The 14,817-nt window shown below is 48.5% G+C and overlaps 1 protein-coding gene across 1 annotated transcript in view; it reads left to right on the top strand.

Annotated features, from left to right (window-relative positions):
- The window catches only part of LOC144166641 (solute carrier organic anion transporter family member 4A1-like), a 30,248-nt gene extending 15,672 nt beyond the window's left edge, over positions 1-14,576 (top strand). The window contains exons 5-6 of the mRNA XM_077696178.1: positions 2,704-2,768; positions 14,320-14,576. Coding sequence (XP_077552304.1) covers positions 2,704-2,768; positions 14,320-14,576 — 322 coding nt within the window. The remainder of the gene's footprint in view (positions 1-2,703; positions 2,769-14,319) is intronic.
- The last annotated feature ends 241 nt before the right edge of the window (positions 14,577-14,817 follow it).

Genomic DNA, 14,817 nt, shown 5'->3' with positions numbered 1-14,817 from the left:
GGCTAAAATGAAATGTCGCAATATTTTGTTCCGTCAGTACGCAAATTTTGGCATAATTTACGCATTGATAAGTTTGTAACAAAAAACCCTTATCCGCATATTTTCAATTGTGGCACAGTAGATGTTACTAGATGACACCCGCCACGGTGGCTCAGTGGCTAAGGCGTTGCGCTGCCGAGCACGAGGTCGCGGGTTAGATTCTCGGCCGCGGCGGCCGCTTTTCTGATGGAGGCGAAAAGCAAAAACACCGGTGTGTTCGAGATTTCGGCGCACGTTAAAGATCCCCAGGTGGTCAAAATTAATCCGGAGCCCTCCAACTGTGCGCTTCATCGCCTGCGTTGCGTCGGCGCGTTAAACCCCACAATCAATCAATAAACTTAAGTTGATGACAGTAAAAAAGAATAAGTCGGTTATCCTGGAAGACATACTAAATAATGTACCTATGTAATAAAAATGGTGTCAATCCACGCTGGGAAGGTGGTTAGTAAGCAAAGTTTTAAACGACACCCACAGCAATTGCCCTGCGACGTCACTTCGATTCACACACGTGGCTCTACAAAGAGTCAAATAAGCGATTCTGCTAGCTGTTACTTAGAATTCGCGGGGGCGGCGTCCCGAACACAGCAGTATCGGCTATGGCCGGGCTAGAGCGGTGGACGTCGCCGCCGTAGCCCGGCTGTGTGACGGCAGAAAGGAAACGGAGAGTAGCGTCTTTAGAAGGGTGGAACAGCGGAAACTAGCCATCCTGATGGGCTAGCTCGGGGATACACCACCACGCGAACTTAAACACCGAAACAATTCGGCATGCGAGCTTAGTGATTCCCATTTATACCAATCTAAACTAGTTTACTAAGTTTGAGAATTGCGAGAAAGCTGGGGAACGTTTATAATCGCTTTGATGGGGACCAGTTACTCCTCCGCCTCTTGTAGTGCCTCTTAAACACAACCGAAGTACTATTCATCAAATTTGAAAACTGAGTCCCATTCATGGCAAGCAGTGCGCAGAAGGTAGCGTTTCTCTAGCGGTAAGATGTCTGTATGCGGTCTCTACATTTTGTTTTCCCGCCCTTTTGAACCAATGCTTAATGTATCCTTCCGGTACGACCACTTAATTCCGTCGGGTCCGGTTTAGCCAGGAGATACTTCCGAACGAGTTAATGAAGTCGTGCGAAGGAAGCGCGTAAGGGACGCGAAGCTGCGCCAAAACAGACCCAAAACAGCCGTTGCTAAAGCAGACGACACAGCCTTACCGCCGATGCGTCAGTCGGCGAACAGGCATCTCCGCGCGGGAAATGCTGGATAAATTCGCCGCGCCATCTACACTGTGCGCCGTGAATGAAACCCTCCGCGCCCTCCCCATCGCCGCCTCCGCCGTGTTGGGAGTTTATTGTCCTGCATGCCGCGAAACTAACGTTGGCTGATAATGGTAGAAAGCTTTGCCTTAAATACAGTTTTGAGGTAATTGAGTTTAAAGTAAGAAATGTGGTGAAAAACAATACGTTTTTGCCATAAACACCACTGGAGTCATTTATTTGGTAACCACCAGATTCCTAATAATCGTCGATGTCATATTTTCGCTTTTCAGTTTGTCGTCTGCCCTTCCTTGCCTATTTTGTGAGCTGCCATGCACCTCTGTTAGCAAACTGTCTTTGCTTGTGGTGAACCGGTTCTAGCTACTTGATAGTGGTGTTGCGCCCAGGGTTCAATCAGAATTATTTCGAAATGCTGACTCGTAGGATGCTACCATTATTTAATAAAATACAGCATACAATCTTGCAATCTTGGGGGTGTGAAGCCAAAAAAACTCATTTTTTTGGCGCTTGGCTCCGAAGAAGAAATGTGGAAGAAACTGCAGAGCGTCTTTGGATGGCCTTGGCTAAAAAATCAGTGATGAAATGGTCGCCAAACAGTTTCTTAATACAGCTGGTTCTAGAACAGCCTTTTTATCTGGATTTAAGATTTGGATGTGGTCACTTACTACTTGCTCATGGAAAAAAATGTTTTTGAGCCGAAAATACAACCTCGTAAGACAAGTGTATAAAACACGTGCATAAGAAGTCAACTAATTCCGCAGAAAAAATAAAATTCACCTTTTTAAAATATTTTCTCTTACCTTGTACCCTCAATTCAATTCAAGACATTTGCTTTGTACCCAGGAAATCAGAAATGTTTTCTTGGATATTTGTGATAATAAAAATTGTCGACTTCATTTCAAGCCATTCCCGCATCAACTACACTACTCAACTACAAAAGCATCAACTACACTACTCGGGCCCTTTTTTCGTGACGAACCCCACCCCTAAATTCGTTGTTTCCGGATTACTGAGCGTAATAACTGTTCTGTCCAACGAAGTAAAGGAAGTTGTGAACATTTTTATAAAAACGTTTTAAGTCGGGCATGTTTCCGCATGAGCCTGAGTCTTTGTTTATTTCTTTTCGAAGCCAAGAAAAATGTGTCCCAGACTGGCGCTACTAAATCAAGAAAGCCGACATGATCGCTACCCAACACGCCAGCCCAACACGCTACCCAACACGCCGGCTGTATTCCCTGGTGCTTTGAGGCTGCAACGAAAATTACGGAAATATTCACGGAGATGAGCACGCGAGAACCACAAAAATTCAGAATGAGATATTGCTGCTGCCTAAGCAGCAAATAGTAATGGAAGTCGCAGACATATGACAAGAGCGACGGTTGGCTTTCAGGTGCGTCAAGGCCGCAGAACGGTCTCTCGCTCTGGGCCTTAAAACCATCAGCACCCGTCTTCTGGGTGAGTGTTTGAATTCTCATGCTTCCACTTCTTGCTTAACTGCGTGAAAGGGCTGTTTTTTTTTCAAAGTAGATTCACCTGTGTGCATGTGAAGACGTGTTTGTGAACATGTTATCTTCGCAAAGTCTTTCTTATGGGTCAATTTTCAGCTGGTTGCAATCCCTGTATCGGAACGCCTGCACCGATTGTTACCTTCAGTAAAAGTGCTGCCTTTGCCTGAAAGAGCTATATATCTCTGCCTGTAAGAAAACATCTTAGATTGACTGACTCTGAAAAAGAAAGCTGCCAAAGAGCGCATAGAAACGTTATTAGTGAAAAGTCGGCACGCGGGAAGAAAGATAACAAGAATGCCTACTTACGTATCAGCACGGGATTTGCCTTCATCCGAGTAAGGATAAAGATTTAGATGTCATTATCACTACCGCATGCCCCTCTCACGTGTCCCCGGAAAGGATGAAGCACCGCCTTGGACATTTTAGCGGTTGAGCTGGGTTCGCCTGTGTCTGCACTTGCCGGCGCGCCGGTACGCTAAGCCCCACAATTAAATCACCACGACCACGAACCGACGTGATGCCTATCTTCTTTACAAGTGAATTCACCATGTCGACGTAACGACGTGACTGCTATGTTTACAAGTGGTGGACGTGCAACAGTCCTCTTCAGCCCTGAAGTTACACACCAGGACACTGTCTGAGATGTCTCACAAACCGAGAAAAATAACAAGGACGTTTACTTACGTATCGGCACGGGATTTGCCTTCGTCAGAGTGAAGGAACACGTTTATTTGTATTTATTCATTTATTTAATTTTTCTTTAGGGACATACTGCTATCCTGATGCCAGGCTTTAAAGCAGGAGTGGGTAAACGCGTAACAACATTTACAAAAACAACACCGAGGAGAAAGACAGATCGATTGACTATACAATGACTATACAATGGGCAATACTATACAATCTTGACATAGTTATGCACACACTGTTGTATGTGCGTAAGAGATAGTCACAAGACATGGCAAGGACATACTTATACAAACAACATAATAACTCGGGTCACAACGCACTCGCTGCTATGTAAAACAACAGAGAACAGTTCGCCCCTTTTTACAATTACCGCAGCACAATTTGCCCACTTGAGTATGCCCTTCTCGCATGTCCCCGGAGAGAACGAAGCACCGCCTTTAACGTTTATGCGCCTGAGCTTAATTCACCTGTATCTGCGCTCGCCAGCGCTGCGTGACTGGAATGCCCACAAGTAAACTACCTCGACCGGATACCGACATGACGGCTACCTCTTTTACAAGTGGTGAGGTGCAACAATCTTCTTCAAACCCAAAGCTACACTACAGGACGCTACCTGAGATGTCTCACAAACCGCCAAGCCTTGAGTCTGCACGAGTACTTGTCATTTGCTCCGGTTAGAGGCTGGTTGAGTGATGTGAATGAGAATGATGTAGAGGGTGGACTTTCTTCGTACGAATGTGGGAGTACGCACAAAAAATAGGACGACGGAACCAAATTATCTGACATCATATCCTTACTATCCGGCGCGGCAACCTCTCATACCTTAATCACGAATCAGACAACCGAACCTGGTCCGCGGTCACCCGGCCGTACGCAAGTCTTTCGGTCGCCCAGTCTTCGGTCACCCGGCCGTACGCAAGCTTCGCGCCGGGGAACGATTCAATGCACAAAATTAACAAGCCAGTGAGACATTTATGAGTGACATAAAATATGTGATGGATTTGTGCAAGCGCATTGAACCTTGTGTGACGGAACCCTACAAAATCAAGCATATCTTGAAAGAATTGGACGATGATGCCTTTTCGCTGTCGTGTTTGTCTTGGGTGAGGTCTTGGTGGGAACTCCTGTCCGACCGCCTAGCCTCGGCAAGACATTCCTGCGTCGTTTGCTATGCCCTTTGTTCTCAAGGAGACCTCGCGAAACATCCACTGACCACATTGGTTGTCGACGTCACGGCGAGATACTGGGAAATTTTCGAGCTGAAACCATATACCAGTCGGTACTCGCCGCAAACTTCGGCCAGGAGCGAAAATAAGTTTGAGAACGTGTGCTCCGCAGTTCGTCCACACTGATTGAACATACTCGCATTATTCTATGGATTCGTAGATTTCAGTCAACACAGTGCTGAGGCAGAGAAGCGTTTCTTGCATCATATATTTATAGGGGTTGTTAGTGCGGATATAGTTTGTAATACAACTATATTTTTATTTTTTGCCTGTTTGATCAGGTGACAGTGGAAGCCTATGCTTGTTCGTGTAAGTAAGCGCGAAATGAACAAGGCCGAACGAAGTGAACGGGACACGGAGCTTCCCGTGTCCCGTTCACTTCGTTCGTCTTTGTTCATTTCGCGCTTACTTACACGATGAATGACCAACTCGCCCAAGAAACCACTCTATGCTCTTTGTCCGCCTCTCAAATGCTACTTTACATCTCGATTAAGTTATACAGTGGAGGTTCCCCCACGGCTCTCCTTATAGTGTTGTAATAGAGTAAAAACTATATATTGACACAGTGATTGTACCGTTTAAACCTATTGTGTTTTGCTTATCTTGCCATCTCGCCACTTCGGTATGTTCCACAGTACCTACGGTCGAAAAAAAGAAGCTCGAGGAGCGAGATTCCCGGTCCCTCCTGGTTTTAAGTAGCTCTGCTCTGTGGCTTACTGTGTGTCATGAGTCAAGCACAATCCCCGGAACGACGCAAACGGAGAAGGAAGGAAGAAGAGGAGGAGGCATGGAGGCAGGTGCGCTGCGAGGGGACCAGGCTCCACAACAGCCAAACCAAGGGTGGCGCGACCTGAGGAACCGACGTCGCTACACAAGCCTGGGCGGGAGCGGTCCGACGACGCATCGGCTTCAGCCTCTCGACGTTCCGCCAACCCACGTCTTGGCGGCTCCACCAACGACGGGCGCACCTCTTCGGTCAGCGGCATTTAACCGTTGTCCTGTGCTACAACGGCCCTGGTAACGGCAACATTATCCGGAGTCCCAGGCTCACTACGTTAGTCGGCCAACAACACGATAACAGCACGCGGGTACCAGCTCTTCGCGGCGCCCGGCGATTTCCTTACGTCAACACGCATGACCTTCGTAAGCCTCACCTGTAATGCCATATCTTGCAAGGACGTTGTTTAGGTTCTTAGCCAGAACTGTCTTAGGAGAGTTTTGTAGTGTGTTCGCGTGTCTTTTTCTCTGCTCTCTCTCGTTTCTTTCCTTTATGATAAATGTCTTTTCTGAAGCCTGCACCCGTTTCCTTCTTCTCTGCCGGGCAGGACGCGTGACACTGTTTCTCCTGGAACGGATCTGCCTATTAAATCCAAATATTTCCATCTACTCGTGACATTTTCATGGAGGGTGGTGTGTGCAACCCATAGACTTTATTCCCGAAGAATTTCGCACTGCTGCTTTTGACGCCGTGGACACTACACCCGTACACGAGAGCATGCGGTGTCTGCGACGTCTTGAGCCCGAGTTCGGCGTTCTGGCTACAGCAACAAAGGCCGTGATATCCACTGCGTCAAGCCAAACCGGTCAGTGCAGTGCGGCATCCTCACCGCTAATTTTCACTCACCGCGCACGCCGCGGTCTTTTCACAGAGGCGCCGAAGATTGGCTGGACTTTTCCGATCGCGTAGCCACATGCAACGAGTGGGACGACATGCGGAATCTCCGCAATGGTTACTTTCCCCTGGAAAACTCAGATAGGAGGTGGATCAAGCACCGCGAGAACTTTCTAAAAGCAACTGGCGCAGAACCCTGAAAGATTGTGCGTGAGTTGCTTGAGACCTAAGGCCACAATGGGAGGAAAGGTAAGTCGGAACGTGTTCTCCGGTGTAGGGCTGAAAACTCGGAGGAGAGCGTGGCTATGTTTGTCGAAGACATAAAGCTCTTGTTTAGGCTTGCTGACCCAACCATGGGTGAAGCAAAGAAGGTGCGCCACCTCATGCGTGGTGTCAAAGAGCAGCTTTTTCGCAGGACTTGTTCGGAGCCCACCAACGACCGTAGCCGAGCTTTTGCATGAGGGGTCAACAATGGAGCGCTCACTGCAGCAACGCGCCCCGCAGTACGGCCGCCAGGTCAAATTTGCTGCTTCACGTCGCCTTCTGACGCTGTGAGGGCCTTCCGGGAGCTTGTGCTCAGCGTGATCAGCCAAGAACTTCAGTTCCTACAGGAGGTGACCATTGGCGAACAGTCTGTCCCATCGGAGAAGTCATCCGCGATGAAGTGCAGCCAGCAGTGGAGCCAGTGACACTACCCGAAGTCGAATGTTATGTCGAGCGTTCAGTAGCGACTTACACCGATGTGCTTGCAATTACGGCTCCTGTGCAACGTCCCATTCCACCATAAACTGATTTCCTGCGGTCTGTTGCCTTTTTGGCCGCTGTGCTCCCACCTGCCGCCCCACACCGTCTCAGTGCTCCTTAAACTCGGTGACGCGTTGCGAAAAAATGCGGCCGGAACGAAAGGCGTCTGTGCGGCGCATGTCTCACAACAGGCCCCTCTGCTATCACTCTGGAAAACCCGGTCATGTACTCCGACACTGCCGTTACCGCCGAATAGGACTGCGTGGGTTTGCACCGGATGATCCAAGACTGCGCTATGGGGAAGAACCACCGGAAATTGACGAGTATCCGTGCGTTCATGAACTACCGTTCACTCCGCGAAAGACGCATCAGCCCAAATTTTCGTCACTCACCCGCTACTCATTGCCCCAGCCGTCCTATCTACGGGCCAGACTGGAAACAGGACCCGGAGCCCACGTCGAAAAGACTGAAGCCAGCGGCCCGCGGGGGTGAGGCCGCTCCGTATAGCGATCAGGAACCTGCATTGACGCGACGGCGACCGCCACAGCAACCGATCCAGATGACGTGTTTAGAAGGCAGTAAAATTATTTCTGCCCATATTCCTGTGTTTGACAATAATAACCCAGTAACCACTCTTGTGGACACCGTCCCTGATTACTCAGTTATGAAGGGCTGCCTCGCCGCACAGCTTCGAAACGTGACAACTCCATGGTATGGGTCCCCTATCCCTACAACGGACCGTCCCCTTGTGGCACCGATTGGCGTGTGTACCCCAATTATTGAAATTCTTGGTGCGACCTTTCCTGGTTCCTTCACTGGGCTGCGTGAGTGTTCGAGGTAACGTATACTCTGGCTGGTCTTCCTTCGGGCGTACGGGGCCGTGATTTATTTGCAGGAAGTGGTCGTCACATTTTACACACCACGGGCATTGGACGACCAGACCGACCAACGTAGACCGGCCCTCCGCATCTGCGAAGACAACATTAGGCTACCACCCCAAGCCAGCATGTTTGTCACCGTCGGGTGTCAGCCATGCTGATCCAGTTGCGGCATCGCAGAGCACAACGTCTCGAGACTCCTGGCTCGGCAAGTCTGTGCCGCCCGTGGCCTTGTTGACCTCAGTGAAGGGCTACACGAAATAGTGCTAACGAATTTCAGTGTGGAGCGTGAGCATGTATCGTGCAATGCAGTAGGTGCCTATTTCAAAGAAGTCGGCGAAGGCTACACGCTAGGCAGTTGAGTCCAGTTGTCCACGTCGAAAGAACTCGGAAAAACCAAAAAATCGACGTAAACCCAAAACTGTCAGCGCCGTAACAACAGAAGGTTCTCAAGTTGATAGAACCTTCCAGCGGCAGTTTTGCTATGTCGTCGAAAGTACGTTAGTCCACCTTAGCTAAACATCGCATCATATTCGACGAAAACAAGCGACCCATTCACCAGCGTCCTTACCGAGTTCCGGCAAAGGAGCGGGATGTTCGTAGCCATGTAAAAGAAATGCTTAGACAACCTAATACAACCATCAACCAACCTGTGGGGATCACCTCTTCTCCTAGTCGAAAAGAAAGATGGTATTCTTCGTTTTTGCGTGGATTGCAAGAAGATTAACAAAGTCACAAAAAAAGACCCGCTGCCCCGCATTGGTGACACTTGTGATCGACTCCGCCACCCTGGGTTCCTCCTCGATTGACTTGCGCGGTGGTTACTCGCAAATAGAAGTAGGGGAACGGGATCGAGAAAAAACGACCTTTATTACTCAAGGTGGACTTTATGAATTCAAAGTCATCCACTTCGGTTTGTGTTCCACCACCGCCACATTCAAAAGAATGATGAACACTGTTTTACCCGCACTGAAATGGCAGTTACGCCTTGTCTAAAGAGATGACGTCTTACTATGTTCTGAACCATTCGAAGGCCACTTGCAGCGCCTTCGCGCAGTTCTCGGAGCTATTTACTCGGCCCTACTTTCCCTCAAAGCGGAGAAATGTCACATCCCCTACGACGAATGGAAATTTTTAGGCCACGTTGTAAGTGCCGAAGGTATCCGTCCCGATCCTGAGAAGACAGCCGCCGTAGCTGCTTTTGCAGTTCCACCTGACAGAGGAGCTGCTCGCCGCTTTGTGGGCCTGTGCGCGTATTATAGACGTTTTGTCCTGAACTTTTAAAAATCAGCAGAGCCCTTAAACCACTTGACGACAAATGGCACCAAATTTCGTTGGGGCGCCGAAGAGCACGCTGCATTCTAGGAGCTCAAAAATGAGCTACAGAACTCTCATGTCCTAGGCAACTTCGATTAGGACGCTGACACGAAATTCCACACAGCCGCAAGCAATATTGGTCTGGAAGCTGTGCTTGTAGAGTGGCTAGATGATGTCGAACAGGTGATAGCTTATGCGAGCCGTACACTTTCCCGCGCTTAAGATAACTATTCCACGACGGAGAAAGAATGCTTAGCGGTCGTTTGGGCGATCACGAAATTTAGGTTATATTTGTATGGACGACATTTCAACGTGGTGGCCGACCATCACTCCTTCTGCTGGCTCGCAAATATCAAGGATCAATCAGGGTGCCTCACCCGCTGGAGTGTCAGACTACAGGAGTTTGATGTTACCATAGTATACGCCTCGAGCTTCGCGATCGCTGCGCCGCCTGCCGCCGCTTCTCCGCGGCGTTGACGGGATCTGTAGTATTAACTCTAAGGGATCCGCGCTGCGTGGCTGATAGGTGCTCGTGCAGTGTTTTGATACTGTTTCACTCCTTTTCGCATTTCCGCGCCCTAAAAAAAACTTGTTAGGGTGACGTCTATTGGCAAAGAGTACGTTTAGGTCACTTAAAAAGCAGATGCGTCTTCGTAGAGTACGCGATCGCCTGCAAGAGCTACCCGGGAACGCGGTTCTGCGCGCTTCGTCGCCGCTCGTCCGGGAGTCGGCGACGGCAGCAACATATCCCCCATGTCACCTCCAAAACATCAGGCACAAATTAATTCTACTCTCGCCTCGTTTAGACCTAATACTGGCACAATGAGAGTTTGGCTTCATTTTGCAGCGTGGACAACGAATGCGGCTTCGTTTCGAATATATACGTCGCAGAAAAATACGTTTCGCGGATGTGATTACCCAATCCCGGACAATAACTTATGTGTTTTATTAGAATATATCTTATATAAGAATATTTTATAAGAATTTATAAGAACCATGCGACAATGTTAGGTATATTCCAAGCCTGTGCGTCGCTAAATATGTGCCCACACGCGCCATATAGCAAGATCCAAAAAAGCAAGTTAATGAAACCACGGGAAAATATATGCTGTGCAAGTGCGGAATTTCGAAATTTAATAGCTCTAACAAAATTAAAAATAAAACAGTGCAGCTTCTGACATGCTAAAGACGTTCGTCAAAAGTTAAGCCAGGTAGGATTCACTAGACCAACTATACGCGAAATGCACTGCTATTTCGCGAGACATCGGTGGGGGGGAGGAGAGTAGGACGCTGTGTACAAATGCGGAGCGGAATCAAGCAATGAACGTTTTAGTAATCCCACACACAAATCTCGCGTTCACTTTTCTTTTGTTTTTCTACTTCAACGAAGAGCTGAGCGGAAAAATTTTTGGTAGTATACAGGGTAGGCTGTTCAACAAGCGATGACAGGTTCAGTTCAGTTCAGTTCCAGTTTATTATTCGTAACAAAGTATACAATGTGTGAAAAAATATTATACAGAAAGGGCTATTGGAAAAGGGTCGTTGGAAGAGTGTGGTATGTGATAAGGCCCTCTGATTTAAGTTTCTACTTTATTCTGCAGGCTCCCTGTGCCATATGACGATATTTCGAAGAAGAATTTAGTCGCGGACGCGGATTATCTTGTAAGCCCGTCTCCGCGCTGCTCGCAGAGGATATATGTAGCAGATGAATGTTTGCGTGCGCTCACCTCACGACAAGACGACTCTGTCGTGTGCTGATCCCCGAGTATAATTATGCATTGTCCATCGTACTTTTGTTGAATATTCCCGAAATTAAAACAGACTAGCTTGTAAATGGTGGTGATCAATATCTGAGGTATAATATTGGCAAACGTCACTGGCGGGCTGTCAGGTATGAGTGCTCCGCTGATTATGTAAGCGCACAAAACCGATTTAAATCGTATTGTATAGCCGCAGCATTAACATCTGAGGAACCGGTGGTTACGGAGACACGGCTAGTATATTCAGGTCAGTGTAACTACAATCGGCTACATCACACGCCGTTTCCGCGACGCTGGCCTGTGACACACACCTGGCGCTTATACAGACCTAATATACCACACTAATATCGCGTCAGAAACATTAACACTCTCGTACACACACCCCATTTGCGAACAGAGTGACTGGTCCACATAAACATGGATTTCAAATGCCCGCAAACGGTAAATCTCAGTCGTGAACGTGCCGCAAAAGCGGCGGCGGCACTGGGGAGCGGGGCGCGGACTCCCGCGGCTGCTTTCGAAACGGGCCGCTAGGGGGATTTCAGTGGCGCCCCTACAGGCCGCGCTCGAGGCGTATAAAAAGCCGGGTTGCAAACATATAACCATGCTGACTGCCTTTCATGCGCCCCATTTTTTCAGACCTCAAGCGACATGGACGATGACGGGCGATTCCTGGGTGTCATTGCCGCATCGACTCTCGCTTAGGAACAGCGAGAAAACATTGCGCTACATCCACTCATCGCTTACATAGAACTCCGAACCCGGAATTGCCACAAATTATTGCATGCCACCGCGCATCGTTTTGTCTTTTTAATAACGTGCTCATCAAGAAAACCTTTTGTCCCTCAGAAACATACGTACTTGTTGCGGCCAAGGCCCATTCGGGAAGAACTTCTGCACGTATGTCATGATGAGCCGTCGTCCGGGCATGCCGACTTCTCTCGCATGCTGGCCCGCATACGCCAAACGTCATCATCACTAGCCTATATTCGCCCACTGCAGGGCAAAGGCCTCTCCCAATAATCTCCAATTACCCCGGTCCTGTGCTAACTGCGACCAATTTATCCCCGCAAACTTGTTGGTTTCATCTGCCCATCTAACTTTCTGCCGCTCCTGCAACGCTTGCCTTCTCTAGGGATCCACTCTGTTACCCTTAATGACCGACGGTTATCGTGCCTTCACATTACATGCCCCGCCCACGTCCATTTCTTCTTCTAAATTTCTACTAATATGTCCTTAACACGCGTTTGTTCCCTGACCCACTCCGCTCTCTTCGTGTCCCTTAATGTTACACCTATCATCTTCCGCTCCATTGCCCGCTCAATTTAGGTTGAACCCTCTTAGTAAGCCTCCAAGTTTCCGCCCCGTAGGTGAGTACCGGTAAGATGCAGCTGTCATACGCTTTCTTCTTCGTGGACAATGGTAGGCTACCATTCATTATCTGACACCAAAAGTACTACGGGCCAAAGCTGTCCGAGAGTGTGGAACGGTACGTCAGACTTAGCCGAGACTGTCAGAGGCGCAAGACGCCCCCTACCAAACCAGCCGGACTTCCGCAGCCAATTGATCCACAGAAGGTACAACTAGGCATGTAACGTTTTTGGTTCTTTTCCACTGTCATCGTCTGGCAACAGGCGAATCATTGTTCCTACGGATTATCTCATTCGCTATTGCGAAACCATGGCTCTTACTCCGGGAACTGCGGTATGGGTTGCCAAGTTCTTCATTCAGAACATTGTACTTCGCCATATTCCGCCGACAGTAGTCACCACTGATAGAAGAACTGCGTTCACGGCACAAATAATTAACGTAATCCTAAAATTGTGTTGCACCACCCACCACAAAACAACGTCTTACATTCCCCAGCCAACGGACTCACTGAACAAATAAACAAAATGATAACGTATGAACGTCGACGTAGACCACTCGATGAACGTCGACGTTGACCACTCTAACTGGGATGACAGACTTCCGAATGTAATAGTTGCATATAACACCGCGACGCACGGAGCTGCGCGTTAGTGTTCTTTCACTTTAGTCCACGATTGAGATGACATCGCTATGCTCGATTCGATGGTACTTCCTGAACAGTGTGCTAAAGTTACAAGGACGCGGAAGAAATCGCTCAGCGTGCAGAAGCCACAGGCCAACTAGCGCGCTCCATGCGCAGCGGTACAACGTCCGGAACCGAGCAGTCACGTACTGGTCGGGTGAGCATGTTTAAGTGTGGTTAAGTGTGCCGACGAGGTCACTCCGAGAAGATATTGCGACGCTACTTTGGCCCATACAAAGTTTTCCATCGAATCAGCATTGTGACCACTTAAGTTATTCTTGAAGAAAGAGTGCGCTCTCCTCGAACGACGACGCATGCTGAGGTTGTGCATGTCGCCCGGGTGAAGCCGTATTACGTTTGTTGAACTCCAATGTGGACGAATGTGACCCTGTGCTAAGGTGTGATTTCGTTATACGGCCTCTCTTTTTTTCTCTCTTTGAGCCCGCCTACCCCATGAGTTTCGAAGGCATCCTGACGATGCTTTCTAGGAGCAGGGTAATGACACAGGGATTGTATCGTGTAAACCTATCGTGGGGTCATCATCTTGCCATTTTGCCACTTGGGTATGTTCCACGGTACCTATGGTCGAAGAAGAAAAGCTGAAGGAGCGAGATTCCCGTTCGGTCTTGGTTTTAAGTAGCTGTGCTCTGTGGCTTAACGTGTTCCTTCTGGTACGGATATGCTTATTAAATCTATTTCTTTTCATCTACTCGTGACAATATTTATAATGATTAAGATTCCAAGTACATAACCTTAAACCTGAAAGGAAGAAGCATATTTCTTGGTTTAAAAGAACTTATTTTGTTCAACACATTGTACTCAAAAAGACTTATTTGTATGGTATATGAAGACCTGCTCCTAATTTCTTCACTGATTAGTACTGCGAAGGCTGCAAACTCTGCTTGGAATTCCGTATGTGATATAACCCAACTTTTCTGTTTGAGCAACATCTGTTTGATAAAGCTCCAGTTGGGTTGGCCGTTTTTTTCTCGAATGAATGAATTGTACAAAACGTGCCACACAACGGGGATACATACCAGGAGGCCGGGTGACTACTGTGGTTGCCACATTTAGCACCCTTTTAGGTGAATAAAAGTGTTTTCCGCATACACACTGGCAGTATATGAGGCACTCTCCCGCATCAGCTGTTCTTAAAATACAGCAACCTCCTGCCAATGCGTCGGAATCATACTGATTCGGACTTTTGCACTGTCCCGGCAGGTTCGATCCCCGCGCCAGTGATCTTCGGCGGCATCGTGGACCAGTCCTGCCTCACGTGGAAGCACTCCTGTGGTTCGGTGGGCAACTGCGTAGCCTACGCAAACGAGGGCATGGCCAGGGGCCTGTTCTACGGTCTGCTGTCCATAATAATCACGAGCACGGTGCTGTTCTACCTCTCCATGCTTGCCTACCAACGCAACGCCAGAATCCGGGCCGAGAGGAAGGCGGGACGCACGGGCCAGAAGCTCACGAAATAGCCTGCCACCTGGCAATGGAAACGCTAGGAACAGCTTGGTCGCTGCCGCGCCGGTGGGAAAACCCCTTGATGGTAGACGTATTAAACCAATATAATCACTACAAACTTCCGTGTCGATAATTAATTTTGAGATGGTCTCAGTCACGAGCTGTGACAACCGGAACTTTGCTTGAGAAAGCGCGGAGCATCTGTACAGCGTCGCCACTTTCTCTGTTTGACCGTGTAAGGAGGGCCTTGCACAC

The sequence above is a fragment of the Haemaphysalis longicornis genome, unplaced genomic scaffold (genome assembly GCF_048455015.1).
Source record: "Haemaphysalis longicornis isolate Haplotype H1 unplaced genomic scaffold, Haemaphysalis longicornis Haplotype H1 scaffold_18, whole genome shotgun sequence".
Lineage (NCBI taxonomy): Eukaryota > Metazoa > Arthropoda > Arachnida > Ixodida > Ixodidae > Haemaphysalis > Haemaphysalis longicornis.
Note: the sequence above shows the minus strand (reverse complement) of the source record. Positions and strands in the feature narration are given on the sequence as shown.